At 52.0% G+C, this 18,296-nt stretch overlaps 1 protein-coding gene across 1 annotated transcript in view; it reads left to right on the top strand.

Moving 5' to 3' along the window:
• Window positions 1–13,510, top strand: part of LOC138288430 (CD5 antigen-like) — a 166,394-nt gene extending 152,884 nt beyond the window's left edge. The window contains exon 7 of the mRNA XM_069229980.1: window positions 12,759–13,510. Coding sequence (XP_069086081.1) covers window positions 12,759–13,288 — 530 coding nt within the window. The 3' untranslated portion in view covers window positions 13,289–13,510. The remainder of the gene's footprint in view (window positions 1–12,758) is intronic.
• The last annotated feature ends 4,786 nt before the right edge of the window (window positions 13,511–18,296 follow it).

Below are 18,296 nucleotides of genomic sequence, written 5' to 3'. Positions count from 1 at the left end.
GAGCGGTGCTTGAGATGGCGGGGCCCTGTTCAGCGGTGCTCTTCTGCCCCGCGGGCCCTGTTCAGCGGTGCCTATCTCCACGGCGGGGCCCTGTTCAGCGGTGCTCTTCTGCCCCGCGGGCCCTGTTCAGCGGTGCCTATCTCCACGGCGGGGCCCTGTTCAGCGGTGCTCTTCTGCACCGCGGGCCCTGTTCAGCGGTGCCTATCTCCACGGCGGGGCCCTGTTCAGCGGTGCTCTTCTGCACGGCGGGCCCTGTTCAGCGGTGCCTATCTCCACGGCGGGGCCCTGTTCAGCGGTGCTCTTCTGCACCGCGGGCCCTGTTCAGCGGTGCTCTTCTGCCCCGCGGGCCCTGTTCAGCGGTGCCTATCTCCACGGCGGGGCCCTGTTCAGCGGTGCTCTTCTGCACCGCGGGCCCTGTTTAGCGGTGCCTATCTCCACGGCGGGGCCCTGTTCAGCGGTGCTCTTCTGCACCGTGGGCCCTGTTCAGCGGTGCCTATCTCCACGGCGGGGCCCTGTTCAGCGGTGCTCTTCTGCCCCGCGGGCCCTGTTCAGCGGTGCCTATCTCCACGGCGGGGCCCTGTTCAGCGGTGCTCTTCTGCACCGCGGGCCCTGTTCAGCAGTGCTCTTCTGCACCGCAGGCCCTGTTCAGCGGTGCTCTTCTGCACCGCGGGCCCTGTTCAGCGGTGCTCTTCTGCCCCGCGGGCCCTGTTCAGCGGTGCCTATCTCCACGGCGGGGCCCTGTTCAGCGGTGCTCTTCTGCACCGCGGGCCCTGTTCAGCGGTGCCTATCTCCACGGCGGGGCCCTGTTCAGCGGTGCTCTTCTGCACCGCGGGCCCTGTTCAGCGGTGCTCTTCTGCCCCGCGGGCCCTGTTCAGCGGTGCCTATCTCCACGGCGGGGCCCTGTTCAGCGGTGCTCTTCTGCCCCGCGGGCCCTGTTCAGCGGTGCCTATCTCCACGGCGGGGCCCTGTTCAGCGGTGCTCTTCTGCACCGCGGGCCCTGTTCAGCGGTGCCCCTCTCCACGGCGGGGCCCTGTTCAGCGGTGCTCTTCTGCACCGCGGGCCCTGTTCAGCGGTGCTCTTCTGCCCCGCGAGCCCTGTTCAGCAGTGCCTATCTCCACGGCGGGGCCCTGTTCAGCGGTGCTCTTCTGCACCGCGGGCCCTGTTCAGCGGTGCCTATCTCCACGGCGGGGCCCTGTTCAGCGGTGCTCTTCTGCACCGCGGGCCCTGTTCAACGGTGCCTATCTCCACGGCGGGGCCCTGTTCAGCGGTGCTCTTCTGCCCCGCGGGCCCTGTTCAGCGCTGCCTATCTCCACGGCGGGGCCCTGTTCAGCGGTGCTCTTCTGCACCGCGGGCCCTGTTCAGCGGTGCTCTTCTGCACCGCGGGCCCTGTTCAGCGGTGCTCTTCTGCCCCGCGGGCCCTGTTCAGCGGTGCCTATCTCCACGGCGGGGCCCTGTTCAGCGGTGCTCTTCTGCACCGCGGGCCCTGTTCAGCGGTGCCTATCTCCACGGTGGGGCCCTGTTCAGCGGTGCTCTTCTGCACCGCGGGCCCTGTTCAGCGGTGCTCTTCTGCCCCGCGGGCCCTGTTCAGCGGTGCCTATCTCCACGGCGGGGCCCTGTTCAGCGGTGCTCTTCTGCCCCGCGGGCCCTGTTCAGCGGTGCCTATCTCCACGGCGGGGCCCTGTTCAGCGGTGCTCTTCTGCACCGCAGGCCCTGTTCAGCGGTGCCTATCTCCACGGCGGGCCCTGTTCAGCGGTGCTCTTCTGCCCCGCAGGCCCTGTTCAGCGGTGCCTATCTCCACGGCGGGGCCCTGTTCAGCGGTGCTCTTCTGCACCGCGGGCCCTGTTCAGCGGTGCTCTTCTGCACCGCGGGCCCTGTTCAGCGGTGCTCTTCTGCACCGCGGGCCCGGTTCAGCCGTGCTCATCCAGCAGGTCAAGGGAGCCAGACCTGGCCTGGACTCCCGTCTCAGTCGCCCTCGGACCGTGACGTTTCTGGACCCTTCGGGGACGGACTCCTGGCCTCCTTAGTGTCCTCCTTCCCAGCTGGGATGTGGCATGTGGGGTCCACCTTCTCCGCGCTCCTGCTGCCCTTCCGCTCCTTTGATGGGGCTCTCGGGCCCTTGCCTCCCCTAGATGGTGTGGGTGGTGAAGTGGCCGCACATTGCTCCTTGGGGGCAGCCCTGTCGGTCCTCGCACGGCGGCCCTTGTTTTTGCGGGTCCTCTTGCCGGGGGGGGGGCTGGACGTGTCCTTGCTGCTGATGGATGTGTCACTGCTGGCAAAGGGTGGGCTCCAGAGCCCATGCACAACAGTGACACCCGAAGCTGGGCTGGTGGTGGCTGCGGTGCTCTTGGGACTCTTTGAAGATGGATGGGGGAGCTCATCGGGGGGAAAGAGGTCAAGGTTAGCCAGGAAAAGTTTTTTAGGGCCAAGGTAAAAGGTAGGAGAAGTGGAGATGGAAGTGGAGGTAGAGGAGGTGGTTGTAGGAGAGTCAGGTGTGCTGTCATTGGGTGAAGGTGCTGGTGCTGTAGGCTGTCGTGAGGTGGATGGCTGTTGGGTGGGTGGCTGCCTGCGTTTGTGTGTCTTGGAAGAGGGGGTGACAGACACAGTGGGAGAGGACACAGGGGACGTGTAAATGGCAGTGGGGGTGGTGACTGCACGAGTGTGGACTGTACTGGAGGGTGAGGTGGTGATGGAAGCACTGGCTGATGTTGGGGTGCATGCAGGTGTGAGTGTAGACGTCACAGGGAGGGAGGAGGGAGACGAGGAGGAGGGGGATACAGGGGTGGCAGTGGCTGTTGGCATGTCTGCATCTGGGTGTTGCTTGGGTGAGTGTTTGTGGGATCTGTGGTGCTTGTGTTTGGATGAGCTGCTCTTGGGTGTTGAGGTGTGTGCAGGCTGGTCTGATGGTGTGGATGGGATAGGCTGAGTGACAGGAGACAGAGAAAGGCTGGAGGCAGTAAGAAGAGGGAGGCTGGAAACAGGGACAATGGCTGCCGTCAGTGCTGAGGCCAGAGCAGTGAACGCTCGTTGATGGGCAGCCTGACCCGAATGAATGCCCTCCAGGTACGCATTGCTCTGTTGCACCTCCCTTTGCACACCCTGGATGGCATTCAAAAGGGTCGTCTGCCCAACAATGAGCGTCCTTACCAGGTCAATGAGCTCCGCACTGAGGGCAGCAGGGGCAACAGGGGCAGGGGCTGAGGTGCCTGGGGCGAAGGAGACGCGCGCCTTCCTGGGCGAACCGGCACGGAGCGAAGACTGAGGGGCTGCTGGGAGGGCGGGGCTGGTGCGCTGGGTGGCGGCTGTACCTGTAGAGGCGGGGGGCACGGATGTTGCCGCCACCGCTAGGGAGCTCCCGTCCGAGGATGTGTCGCTTTCGCTGCTCTCACCAGCGGTCCCCGTCGTGGTGCTCCCCTCGCCCTCCGGATCACTGGTGCCCTCGGTGTCTGTTCCTGGGCCCACCGGGGCCTTGTGTCCTGCAGCTCCCTCGTGCTCCGATGCCAAATCTCCTCCGCCTGATGATGCTAATGCACACATGCACAAGAAGATGAAGAGAAAGGGTGGGGGGAGAAAAAAGAAGACCTGGTTGAGTGCATGCAATGTCAACACCGTTGGCGGAGAGGACAGACACAGGAGCCTAATGCACTAAGCCGCGCATTCGGGGTACACTACTCAGTACTACTGACTAGGACAACAGGCCAAGAGACGTCAAACGCGCACATGGGAGATGCAGGACCTTCAATGGCTGTACTTGTCACCCTACCGAGGTGGGGGCCGGGGGCACAGGGCCATGCCTAAGGGAGAGGACTACACTACAGAAAGCGCCCTGGCCTAATGTCACCCACAGCCCTCCTCCCCCACCCAGACGCCTCCACTGCGCAGAAGGATAGGAGAATGTGCTGATACTCACCCCCTTGTGTCTGCTGTGATGTCTTAAAGCGCCCATCCAATTCTGGGTAAGCCACCGCCAGGATCCGGGACATCAGGGGGGTCATGGTGCGACTGGCACCCCTCCTAGGTTGGGAGGCCATCCCCAGCAGTGTTTCTGCGGTCTTCCTTGTTCCGCGGCGGATGTCCTCCCACCTCTTGCGGCAGTGGGTGCCCCGTCTGTTGTGGACCCCCAAGTTCCGGACTTCCTTGGCGATGGCACGCCAAATCTCGATCTTCTGATGGGCGCTGACCTATTTGACATGTACAGGGTGGAAAGGAGGAATTCATCAATGACCTGCATGTTAGATGTGATTGGCCCCCCCCACCAACTTTGCCATATGGCACATGCTCTCATGTGTCGGGCGTTGCACTCCTCATTCGCCCCCCACCCCACCAACTTACATCCACCCCAATCCACACAGGCATAGCCCATTCCATGTGCACCCGGTGTACTCACTTGTTGGTCTGGAGGACCGTAGAGTAGCGCATACTGGGGGAGGACCCCATCCACGAGCTTCTCCAACTCTTCAGACGTGAAGGCAGGGGCCCTTTCCCCAGTCGCAGCAGCCATTGTATCTTCCAGACCGAGGTCACAGCAGCACTTGCAGTATAGGTCCTCTCCTGTGGATGATCAGGTCTCGAGTGATTAAGCAGATAGAAAATGGCGGTCACGCCCGCGGCGGTGCGTACTGCGGCGGTGCGTACCGCCGGCGCACTTCGTCATTGGCTCCTGAAACCCATAGGCTTCAATGTTAACCAATGCGGCTTTGCGCCGCGGTCTTCGACCGCCTACCGCCACGGTGTGCCCCGCCAGCGCATTGACCTCACATCCCATTGTCCCACTTCACAGGTCAGGCAGCCGCCATTTCAAGGGCCTACATGGCTTAATTTTGAATGCGACACACAGGCCTAGGCCTTGCATTGCCACACATACACGCCTTTCAACCCATTGCCATTCTTTAACTGTGCAAGCTGTCTGTACGTACCTGTGGTTTGGCTGACTCTGTGCTCCATGTTGTCCTTCCTAGGCACCGTCCGCTGGGACTTGCGATGAGAAGGAGGAATCCTCGCGTGTACCGACCGCTGGTGGACCTGTCGACAATGGAAGAACGCCACATCATACTACGATACCCACTTGACCGAGCCACTATCCATGAACTGTGTGCCCAGCTGGAGCCAGCCCTGATGTCCCCCATCCGCCAACCCACAGGGATTCCCCCTCTGGTGCAGGTTTTGTCAGTCCTCCATTTTTTGGCAAGTGGGTCATTCCAGACCACAGTGGCCATGTCATCTGGAATGTCTCAGCCTATGTTTTCAAAGATTTTGAGTAGAGTGTTGTCTGCCCTGATGAAACTCATGCGGAGCTACATCATTTTCCCAGAGGAGGGTGACTTGCCTACAGTGAAGGGTGATTTCTATGCCCTTGGACATATCCCCAACATCATTGGTGCCATTGATGGGACCCATGTGGCTTTGGCACCCCCAAAAGACGATGAGCAGGTGTACCGAAACAGAAAAAGTTATCATTCGATGAATGTCCAGGTGGTCTGTTTGGCTGACCAGTACATCTCCCATGTAAATGCCAAGTTCCCAGGGTCAGTGCATGACGCGTATGTGATGCGAAATAGCAGCAACCCCTATGTGATGGAGCAGCTACAGAGACAACATGTGTGGCTAATAGGTGACTCTGGTTACCCCAACCTGCCTTGGCTACTGACCCCAGTAAGGAATCCCCGGACCAGGGCAGAGGAACGGTACAATGAGGCCCATGGGCGAACTAGGAGGATCATCAAAAGGACCTTTGGCCTCCTGAAGGCCAGGTTTAGGTGCCTGCATATGACTGGGGGATCCCTGATGTACTCACCAAAGAAGGTGTGCCAGATCATCGTGGCCTGCTGTATGCTTCACAATCTGGCATTGCGACGTCAGGTCCCTTTCCTGCAGGAGGATGGTGCAGATGGTGGTGTTGAAGTAGCTGTGGAGCCTGCGGAGAGTGAAGAGGAGGAAGACTCAGAGGACGACACAGACAACAGGGACAGAGTAATAGCACAGTATTTCCAGTAGCACACAGGTAATGATCACCCATGCCATTTTACATTTCCTGAAAGCCTCCTGCATCTCAACTTTGTCGGTTTCCCCCCAGACCTATGGACATGATGTATGAATTTCCCTTCCCTTTTCTGTGCTGTATGAGCCACTGCGTGACCTCGGCTTGGTTGGCCCATGGACTAATGCTAAGTTACCTCGGTATGTGTAATTCACAATGTTCACAATACGTAATTGATATGTAATGTGTCATACATTTGTAAATAAGACAGCCAGAGTCCTGATTGATTTCAGTGCAATGTGTGATTTATTATTAGTGCATAGATATTGGTACATGATGGTGAAACAGTGATGGGTGGGGGTGGAGTAATGTCCATGGCGGAGTCCAGTTCTCAGTCTTACAGGTGCATTGTCCATACGCCTGTGGCAGGATGGAGCAGGGGCAGTTCAAGGTTTGACAGGGTGGCCATGTGGGACAGTGGGAGGACTTCAGGGGGTATGTGATGATGGCGGGGGACTTGACATCCTACTCTGTCGTTTTTTTTTTATCTCAGGCTCCTTTTGCGGGCGGTTGTTGTTCAGCAGGAGGTGGGGTTCTGGGGGGCTGTCGTTGTGGTGGGGCCTCCTGTCCACTAGCGCCGGCGGAGGTGGTAGGCTGTTCCTGTTCCTGGCTAGTGACAGGGGCCCGGTGTGATGCCACATGGTCCCGAAACGTGTCCTCTATGCGGTTCAGGGCCTGGACTATGCTCCCCATAGCGGTTGAGATGTTGGTTAGTTGGTCGCTGAACCCCATGTAGCGTTGCTCCTGCTGTGCCTGGATCTCCTGGAACCTGGCCAGTACCGTCGCCATCGTCTCTTGTGAGTGGTGGTAGGCAGCCATGATGGTGGTGAGGGCCTCTTGGAGAGTGGGTTCCCTGGGCCTCTCCTCCCCCCCCTGTCGCACAACAGCCCTCCGAGTTGCCCTGTTTCCCTGGGCCTCTGTCCCCTGGACGGTGTGCCCACTCCCACTGCCCCCAGGTCCCTGTTGTTGTTGGGTTGGTGGGTTACCCTGGGGGCCCTGTAGTGGTAGACACACCGCTGCTTGACCTGTCCTAGAGACAGAGGCATGGGCCCGCTGGGTGGGAGCTGTGCGGTTGTTCCCAGAGGGGGTTGGGTCTGCAGTGGCCTGTGTCTGGGTAAGGGGAACCGACTGCCCAGAGGTCCCCGATGGTCCGGGCTGGTCGTCAGGTTCCAGGTCGACAGAGCTGCTGTCATCACTAGTGGCCTGTTCCGGGGGTGGGATGGACATTTCTGGTCCCTCCTGACCGGTGTGTTGTCGTTCGGGTCCTGCATGGGGTAAGAGGGTATGGTTATTGTTTCTGTGTGTGCATTAGCTTGCGTTTTATAGGTGCCCTTGTCCCCCAGTGCTGGCATTCCCTTGGGGGAGGTGTTGTGAGGGTGTTTTGTGGGGGGGGGATGGGTATGTGCAGTGGTCATGCTTAGGTGATGGGTGTCCATAGTTTGGGGGTGGCATGCAGGGGTTGGTGTTGGGTGGGTTGTGCTGGGGAGACATTCTCAGGGAGGATGTGTGCTGGGGGGTTGGGGGTGAGGGTGGGGGTTAGCATGCTGGGGGTGGGGTGAAGTGGTTGGCCTTGTACTTACCAGAGTCCGATTCCTCCGTGTACTCCAGCGAGGCCATCAGGATGCAGGATGTTGAGTACCTCCTGCTCCCATGTTGTGAATTCGGGTGGAGTGGGTGGGGGTCCCCCGCTAGTCTTCTGCACTGTGATGTTGTGTCGCGAGACCATCGAGCGCACCTTCCCCCGTAGGTCGCTCCATCGTTTGCGGATGTCCTCTCTATTTCTGGGATGCTGTCCCACCGCGTTGACCCTGTCCACGATCCGCTGCCAGAGCTCCGCCTTCCTCGCTATGGTGGTGTGCTGGACCTGTGAGCCGAAGAGCTGGGGTTCCACTCTTATGATCTCCTCCACCATGACCCGGAGTTCTTGGTCCGAAAAGCGTGGGTGCCTTTGTGGTGCCATGGGGTGGGGTGTATGAGGTGTGGGGTGGTGTATGTGATGATGTGTGTGTTGGTGTGTGGTGCTTTGTGCTTCTATGTGGTGTGTGTGATGTTGCGGTGTGCCTCTGTGTGTCTGGCTATCTATTCTCTGATGTGTGTCTCTCTCTCCTTCGTCTCTGGTTTTTGTTGGTAGGGGTTTGTGGGTGATGTGGGTGTGTGTTTTATATGGTATTGGATGTGTGGGAGTGGTGTGTGTATGGGTTTCAGGTGTGTGCCTTTCAAATTGTCCAATGTGGTAGGGGTTTGTAAAGGTGTGTGTATTTTGACCGCAGCGGGGTCTACCGCCAATGGAATACCGCGGTTGAATGACCGCCGGGTGGATTTGCGGGTCATAATGGGATGGGCGTATTTCTGTTGGCGTGGCGGTGGAGGTTTGGTCTTCTCCAGTTTACCGCTGGCCGCTGATGTGGCGGACTGCAGTGGAGGGCGGATTTTCGGAGGTTTTGCAGTTGTGGGTCAGAATGTCCGTGGTGGCTGACCGCGGCCGCAGCGGTATTGTGGTGGCCTTCTGACCGGCGGTAAGCGGCTTTTACCGCCGAGGTCAGAATGACCCCCAAAGTTTATTAAACCTCATGAGGTGGTACTACAGTTCAAACAGCACCCTTCGGTAATGTTTGAAGTAGCACACTAGACTGAGAGAGCATGGTCCTTTTATACCCATGCAAGGGCTAAAAGGAGGTGGTACAATTATAGAAGCAAGACTTGCATACATGTAAGGTCATGTGGAAATGCACAGTCGACAGGTAGGGGGGGCTGACAGTTTTCAAGGACTAACAGCTGCAGACCTTACTGAGCATGTGCGAAAGTGGGAGATGCTAAATATAACTTGTCACTAGGCAGATTTTCAAGAGTAGTTAACAGAAAGGTAGGACAGAGCACATGGTGAGCACATGGCAGCATGTGGCAGAGAAAATGGCTGCCATGAATACAAAATGGATTCCACGAAATGTTCACAATAGTTACTAAATACAAGATGTCTTCTGCTAATGCTTAATCTAATCGCTGCTAATGTACAACAGTAGGAGCTTTACATGTCTCCTAGTTCAGCCTAAGCTGCTTTGCCATAGCTACCTTCTATCAGCCTAAGCTGCTAGAAACACCTCTTCTACACTAATATAGGATAACTGAACCTGGCACAAGGTGTAAGTACCTCTCTTACCTACTACCAGCCAGACCAGCCTCCTACATTGGTTGTGCAGCGGTGGATAAGTACTTGTAACTACTTACCACTTTGTCATTGTGTACTTTTAATAAGACAATAATATACAAAACAAGTTCAGTGTATGTACACCTAACCAAAATGTTTTGCTTTTCTCCTCTTACACTTTCTACTAAGTGCCAAAAAGTACTCTAAAACTTATACAAGTTTCCAAAAAGTTAGAAAACGTTTTTTTCTCTGTTCTTTAAAAAGTTCTGAAACTTTTTCTTTCTCCTCACTGTCTCTAAACCTTCTTTTATCATGTCTGATGTAGAGTCTGCTCTTAAAATTGTCAATACTACTTATGACAATTTGAATTACAAGAGCCTAAGGAGTCTCTGCTTAGATAGAGGTTTAGTGATAGGAAAGAACCCCACAAAAGAGTTTCTATATAACATGATTAATGTGAATGATGAGTCCCAAGCAGGCACTTCAAATGAGAAGTTAATAGATGGCTCCCATTCTGACTCAGGGGATAACCTTGAGGGAGGTGGGGAGGGTTCTGTTCCAAATCTGCCCCTTAGCAGACCACCTAGCAATGCTGGTAGTAATAAAATGTAAAAAAAAATGTAAATTAGCACTTGTATAGCGCACTACTCACCCGTTAGGGTCTCAAGGCGCTGTACTCATACCGCTATGGAACCCCTCCTGGCTTTTCCCTGTGAGGTGCCCACTCCTGAGCACCCCCAGGGTGAAGCCAGGCATCCAAGCGCTGTTGGGGCCGTTGTGGAGATTAAGCAAGCTATTGCCCAGAGTTGCAGAGTGGGACCCATGAATTAGATTAGGCACCGAGGCAAGAATTATCTGGTCAAGGGGAATTGAGCCCAAGACCTGCCGAAGCGGGACTTGAACCCTGGTCTTGAGCCAGATCTCTGCTTCAGGGTCTGCCGCTCTAACCATTGAGCCACACTTCTCCACCCATCATAGTAGGGATGTTTTTATTCCTGGAGGCCAGGTTTTTAGAGCCCAGTCAGTTAGGGACAGATCTCCCACTGTTGTTTCCAATTTATCCTCTGTGTCCAAGCATTCCCAACCCACCCACCCTGAAGACAACATGTTAGAAAGGGAACTCAAAAGTTGAGAGTGGAAGAGACCAGACTGAAGCTTAAACAGCAACAGCTGGCTCTAGACAGGGCATCCCTAGACCTGGAGAAGGAGAGACAGAGATTGGGGTTTGGACCCCATGGTGGCAGCAATAGCAGTATTCCTGATAGTAATCCTGTTAGAGAGCATGGTTCCAGGAATCTGAACAAGATAGTTCCCCCTTACATGGAGGGGGATGACATCAACAAGTGGTTTGCTGCACTTGAGAGGGCCTGTATGGAACATGGGGTCCCTCAAAGGCAGTGGGCTGCTATATTGTGGCTATCTTTCAATGGAAAGGGTAGGGATAGACTCCTTACTGTTAGAGAAAGTGATGCTAACAATGTTGCAGTTTTGAAGGATGCACTCTTGGATGGATTTGGCTTAACCACTGAACAATACAGGATTAAGTTCAGAGACACCAGAAAAGAGTCCTCACAAGACTGGATAGACTTTGTTGACTGTTCAATGAAGGCCTTGGAGGGGTGGTTACATGGCAGTAAAGTTTCTGACTATGAAAGCCTGTATAATCTTATTCTGAGAAAGCATATTCTGAATAACTGTGTGTCTGACTTGTTACACCAATATCTAGTGGACTCAGATCTGACCTCTCCCCAAGAATTGGGAAAGAAGGCAGACAAATGGGTCAGAACAAGAGTGCACAGTGAGACAGTTAGGCATCACACAGGGAACACATACAGGGCACATACTTATGAGCACTGGGGCCCTGTCTGGCAGGGTCCCAGTGACACATAGACTAAAACAACATATATACAGTGAAATATGGGGGTAACATGCCAGGCAAGATTGTACTTTCCTAGAACTGCCTGTACTTATCCATGTTAAGGGGACAAGCAGCCAAGGTGGCAAGGCCAATGCCACCAGGTGAGACAGAAGCTATCTGGGGACTTACCATATGAGTTTTCACTATGGACCCAAAGTGAAGCCCACTACACCCTTGTTTTGCTCTGCCTACAGCTACCTCTACACAGCCTGGCTTCTAGACACTGCCTACATTTCACTAATAAGGGATAACTGGACCTGGTCTAAGTACCTTAGGTAACCACTACAAACCAGGCCAGCCTCCTACACGTGGCAGCCGCAGTGGTGGATGTTCCTTCTCTCGCATCGCCGCTATGACTTGGAATGTACTTCTCCTCCACCTTGGAACAGCACCCTCCCTTGCAGAATTCAGAAAGGAACTCAAGATCTGGCTTTTCGATGGAGACATCACACCCCAGCATCCAGATACCCCTGGGGGAGACAGTGCTGCACTCTATAAATACTAATTGGATGATTAATTGAATGCATGCATGCGGCCCTGTCCCTTACTACTCTAACAAGAAGCCCGTGTCTGCTTGTAGCTCTGTCCCTTGTTCATGAAGGGAAGTAAACGGAAGATGATTCTGCATGTAGCCTAATCCTGGGTTTCTGGGTTTCTGTATGGACGCCAATGTCTGCAGAGAGCTGTTCCCCTTGATCCTACATGGACATAATAGGGGCTGATGTCTGAAGGGCCCTGACTCTTGTTGCTGAGTGAGTGTATTAGGGAGCTGATATAGCTCTGTTCCTTGCTTCTGCATTTCCTCTGTCCTTTGTTCTTATATAAATGTAAAGGGGGGGCAGTGCCTCTATGCAATCACGTTTGTTGGTTCTGCAATAGAAGGCTGGTATCTCCATTTATCCCTGTCCCTTTTGCGTAGATGAATGTAATTGGGAGCCTGATTCTGATGCAAACCTGCCCTTGGTTCAGCAAGGCTTGTGACGAGAAAAGTGGCTGAATTGATCTTTTACTCCCACAGGAACCAACAGATTACTTTAATTTATAGATTCAGAAGGGTGTGTTTCATTTAAGTCCAACCCATTATTTCCTGTGGGATTTATATTTTGGCAGACAGCATATCCATCACCGTCGTGACGAAGTAACTCGTCTGCTGAAATCTAAATCAGGCCCATATTCTCACTACCGCTTCTGCAGTCTTTTCTCCTAATCTCAATTTTTTAAATCAGTGTAGATGATAATGAACTAGCTCAGGCCTGACAAGCCCGGAGATCTTGTGACAACATTGTTAATATTGAAAGAGAGGGAGTTGGCATCTAAACAAAGAGAGCAGCAGATTGGCGCCTGTGATCACAGTAGAGAACTGAAGATAATTTGTCTTCTAGAACATGTCTGAAAGCAATTCTGGGTTTCAATGTAATCTTAAAGGTAGTATTTCAGCATCCACATCCTTCAAATGCCTTGTGTTTATTTATACTGTATCAAGGGATAAAGAGACTTGGACAGACAGGAGGATGCACAGATGGAGAATAGGGGGATAGATAGATGGAGAGATAAATGACAGAAAGAAGCTGGTGGTTTAGAAGGGTGAAGATAGATGAGACAGGAGGGACTGACAGCTGGACTGACTCACTCACCTATATGAACCTTCTCTTTGTCCTCAGAATCTCTCTTTTGGGATATGGACACAGCTCATCCTTCGCTAGACATCTCCACGGATGGGAAACAAGTCACAAGGCTTTCTGTTGTAAAAAATGTTACAGAGAATATGAAGAGATTTCGCCATCCTGCTTGTGTCTTCGGAACTGTAGGCTTCACCTCTGGGAAGCATTACTGGGAGCTGAAGGTGCCCACAAACAGTGTCATTAAATATTATGTTGTATTGTGGTTTGTAGGGGTAGCCATGCAGTCTGTTGCTAGAAAAGGAATCGTACAGAAAGTTGAGCTTCAGAATGGCTTCTGGGTTTTGGCGCGTAATATAATGGTTTCTAGGATTTACAGCTCGCCTGCGTCACTTTCGGGGCCGCTACCATTAGTACCTCGCATTGGAGTTTATCTGGACTTTGAGGGAGGGCTGGTGTCTTTCTTCAATGCTGAGACCCAGGAGCACCTCTTCACCTACACAGACACCTTCACAGAGAAGGTCTTCCCTCTGGCTTGTAGCTACTGTTCCTCACCTATTGAGCTGAATTAAACTGTGGAGGAACAGGCCTGTGAATGTATTTCTTTCATCATTTCTATAATTCACTTCCTTGGAGGAAGTTTTGTTGTAAATTACGTTCAGAACTGATTTAGCTATTTCAAGGAAGTCATTTGCATTTATAAAGATACAGGAATTTAAATTGCCATTGTTCCTGGACATTGCTACAAACATGTATACAAAAGTGCAGGCATTTGTTTCTGCCACTTGAAGATTTAAAATAAACATTCTACCAGTTTACAGATCATGGCAACTCTGTTCTCATTATTCACACCGAAACACTCACTATTAATCACTTCATTTTCTACTGGACATTGTGCCTTAATCTGGTGGACTAGCTGACTGGGCCAAGCACCTGCTACAGAACTTACTTTGCAAACTGCAGGCCACAGCAGCCTTCATGTTTTGTACAAGAAGAAACTTCCATTTTGTTCAGAAATACCATCTCCTTCTCATTTTGTCAGTAATACTAGGCAAAATACCAAGCTCTTATCCACTATATAGTACAATTGTGGGATTGACCCATGTAAGCAGTAACATCTTCACACTATTCCAATACTTGTGCCTTCCTATCCAACTCATTCCGTTAACTCTGTGCTTGTCATCGTCTGGACCAGACACCTTTGAGCCCATTGTGGATGCTCCACATTCTTATCCTTAGCCTGAGACAACCATAAGTGTTTGGAAGAGTTTACACCATCAGTGCACAGAGATTAGAAAGAGGTCACCCCCATCAGCTATGGTGTTGTTGCTGCGCTGGTGCTTAGATGTAGTGGTGTCCAGTTCACGTAGTCGGGGATGATGCTCCTGTGAATAAGGTTCAAAGCAACATTTCAATGTACAGTAAATAAAGAAAAGACTGATCTAAAAAGAGAATTTGAGACCAGTAATTTAGAAAAAACTATGAAGGTTTATTCAAATATAAAGATGCAATAGAGAAGAGAAATACAGCTCAGGTCAATAAAGCATCAAACATCCTTTGGCCTTGGGTGTCTATGCTTCAAACATGGATGCAGCAACAAGGAAAATGTAGAAAAAGACTAAGGGCCAGATTCAGATCCTGGAGGAGGGGAATACTCCATCCCAAACGTGACGGATATTCGCTGTATTGCGATCCCAATATTTGCTAAGGGGATCGTAACATGGCGGACGGGATATCTGTCACTTTTGTGACAGAGCATTCCATCTACCAGGATCTAAACCAGGCCCTAAATTCAGATTATGAGCAATGTGGTTATTGGTTGAGGGGGTGTGTGAGCCCTTTTTAAGTAACAGTCACAATCACTGTCAGGGTGAACCACAAAAGTCACTAATTTAACCTGTGCTTAAGCCTCTGGTAGCTTGGCATGAAAGCAGTGAGGATTAACTTACAGGCAATGTATAAAGTATTTATACAGCATCCAATATTTATACTTGAAGCCAGCCTTTGAATGGGAGAAACTAGAGTTTTCCCACCACGGATGTACTTGGAATTTCCTTCCTTGCTGCCCTTGACCTAGATTGTCTAGGGTCCCTATAGACTAATGTGAAATCCTTCTGAAGTGCAAGTGTTGTATGTGACAGCTCCGCCCTTCCATCCTGCTAGAGATGGCCCAATCGGCTCACATCTAGTCCCCCTTTGTGATACTGTCTGGGAGGAATACACAAAGGCCCACTGCTAACTACAGGTAGTGATGTGACCCAAGAAACAGGCAACAGGCACCAAATAGGTAGAACAAGAAAATTACAACTTTCAAAAATCCACCTTTTTCATTAAGGAGGGTTTTAAATTAAAGTTCTATAGAGATCAATCTCAACAATGCTGCCTGCGCCCAGTCAAAACTTATCACTTATTAAATGGAATAAGGCAACCCAATGTTATCCTGTGGGAGAGGTAGTCAGTTGTGAAAAAAAACAAATTGAAGAGTATTCCACTAATAGGATGCGTAAAACTTGAAAGTACATGTACAACATTTTAAATACACTTCACCCTTCAGACTGGGCTGTTTAGGACCTACTCTAGAGGTGACTTTTATGTATTAAAAAGAAAGATCTGAGCCTGTCAAAAGGTTTATTTTGCCAGGTCAAAATGGCAGTTTAAAACTGTATACAAAGATTGCAATGGCAGGCCTGCCTGTTTGTCAGTATGTTTAACTGTTTGTCAGTATATTTGACTGTGTTCACTTGGATCCTGCTAACCAGGACCCCAGTGATTATGCTCTCTCTCCCAAAACTCTGTATTTCACTCCTCATTTGGCATAGTGGTGCCCCCTTATAAGTCCCTAGTATATGGTACCTAGGTACCCAGGGCATTGGGGTACCAGGGAATCCCTATGGGCTGCAGCATATAATTTGCCACCCAAAGGGCGCCTATGCAAAGTGTTTGCAGGCATGCCAGTGGGTCCTGCATGAAAAGGTGCAAGCACCCTTTCACAGCCATTTTACACTGCACCAGGTCACTTATAAGTCACCCCTATGGCAGGCATTCTGGCCCAGAGAGCAGGGTGCAAAGTACCTGTGTGTGAGGGCACCCCTGCACTAGCAGAGGTGCCCCCACGAACTCCAGGACCATTTTTCCAGACTTCGTGAGTGCGGGGACGCCATTTTATGGGTGTAATGGACATAGGTCAATACCTATGTCCATCTACATAATGTTAACTCTGAATATGGTCATGTTTGGTATCAAACATGTTGGAATCATACCCCAATGCTTTTGCAAGCATTGGTTGTATGATCCCATGCACTCTGGGGGCTTCTTGGAGGACCCCCAGTATTGCCATTTCAGCCTTCTGAGGTTTTCCAGGCAGCCCCAGCTGCTGCCACCTCATAGACAGGTTTCTGCCCTCCTGTTGCTTGATCCGCTCAAGCCCAGGAAGGCAGAACAAAGGATTTCCTTTGGGAGAGGGGTGTTACACCCTCTCCCTTTGGAAATAGGTGTTTAAGGCTTGGGATGGGTAGCCTTCCCAAGCCACTGGTAATGATTTGCAGGGCACATTTGGTGCCCTCCTTGCATGAACCAGTCTACACCGGTTCAGGGACCCCCAGTGTAGGAAGGTAGCTTTCTTCTAGCATGGTTACCTCCATTTTTGTCCTGTTTGTCAGTGTGTTTGACTGTGTCTACTGGGATCCTGCTAATCAGGACCCCAGTAGTTATGCTCTCTCCCTTAAATTATGGTTATTTGGCTACTGTTAACTCAGCAGTTCATCCACAATTGGCATACTGGTGTCCCTAGTATATGGTACCCAGGGCATTGGGGTTCCAGGGGACCCTTATGGGCTGCAGTTTTTCTTTTGCCACCCATAGGAAGTCCATGCAAAGGCTTTGACAGTACTGCCATTGCAGCTTGTGTGAAAAGGTGCAAACACCCTTTCACTGCCATTTTCACTACACCAGGTCACTTATAAGTCACCCCTATTGCAGGCCTTCTAGCCCAAAGGGCAGGTTGCAAAGTACCTGTGTGTGAGGTCACCTCTGCACTAGCAGAGGTTCCCCCATGAACTCCAGGCCCATTTCCCGGACTTCGTGAGTACGGGGACGCCATTTTATGCGTGTAATGGACATAGGTCAATACCTATGTCCAGCTACATAATGTTAACTCCGAATATGGTCATGTTTGGTATCAAACATGTTGGAATCATACCCCAATTCTTTTGCAAGCATTGGTTGTATGATCCCATGCACTCTGGGGCTCCTTGGAGGACCCCCAGTATTGCCATTTCAGCCTTCTGAGGTTTTCCAGGCAGCCCTAGCTGCCGCCACCTCTCAGACAGGTTTCTGCCCTCCTGTTGCTTGATCCGCTCAAGCCCAGGAAGGCAGAACAAAGGATTTCCTTTGGGAGAGGGGTGTTACACCCTCTCCCTTTGGAAATAGGTGTTTAAGGCTTGGGATGGGTAGCCTCCCCAAGCCACTGGTAATGCTTTGAAGGGCACATTTGGTGCCCTCCTTGCATAAACCAGTCTACACCGGTTCAGGGACCCCCAGTGTAGGAAGGTAGCTTTCTTCTAGCATGGTTACCTCCATTTTTGTCCTGTTTGTCAGTGTGTTTGACTGTGTCTACTGGGATCCTGCTAATCAGGACCCCAGTAGTTATGCTCTCTCCCTTAAATTATGGTTATTTGGATACTGTTAACTCAGCATTTCATCCACAATTGGCATACTGGTGTCCCTAGTATATGGTACCCAGGGCATTGGGGATCCAGGGGACCCTTATGGCGTGCAGCATTTCTTTTTGCTACCCGTAGGGAGTCCATGCAAAGGCTTCGACAGGACTGCCATTGTAGCCTGTGTGAAAAGGTGCAAACACCCTTTCACTGCCATTTTCACTACACCAGGTCACTTATAAGTCACCCCTATTGCAGGCCTTCTAGCCCAGAAGGCAGGGTGCAAAGTACCTGTGTGTGAGGGCACCCCTGCACTAGCAGAGGTGCCCCCATGAACTCCAGGCCCATTTCCCGGACTTCGTGAGTGCAGAGACGACATTTTATGCGTGTACTGGACATAGGTCAATACCTATGTCCAGCTACATAATGGTAACTCCGAATATGGTCATGTTTGGTATCAAACATGTTGGAATCATACTGATACCATGCACTCTGGGGGTTCCTTAGAGGACCCCCAGTATTGCCATTTCAGCCTTCTGAGGTTTTCCAGGCTGCCCCAGCTGCTTGCACCTCACAGACAGGTTTCTGCCCTCCTGTTGCTTGATCTGCTCAAGCCCAGTAAGGCAGAACAAAGGATTTCTTTTGGGAGAGGGATGTTATACCCTCTCCCTTTGGAAATAGATGTTACAGGCTTGGGAGAAGTAGACTCCCCAAGCCACTGGTAATGATTTGAAGGGCACATTTAGTGCCCTCCTTGCATAAACCAGTCTAAACCGGTTCAGGGACCCTCAGTCCCTGCTCTGGCGCGAAACTGGACAAAGGAAAGGGGAGTGACTACTCCCCTACCTATCACCACCCCTGTTGGGGTGCTCAGAGCTCCTCCAGAGAGTCCCTGGGTTTTGCCATTTTGGAAACAAGGTTG

The sequence above is a fragment of the Pleurodeles waltl genome, chromosome 4_1 (assembly GCF_031143425.1).
Source record: "Pleurodeles waltl isolate 20211129_DDA chromosome 4_1, aPleWal1.hap1.20221129, whole genome shotgun sequence".
Lineage (NCBI taxonomy): Eukaryota > Metazoa > Chordata > Amphibia > Caudata > Salamandridae > Pleurodeles > Pleurodeles waltl.
This window is presented reverse-complemented; position numbering and strand designations above follow the sequence as displayed.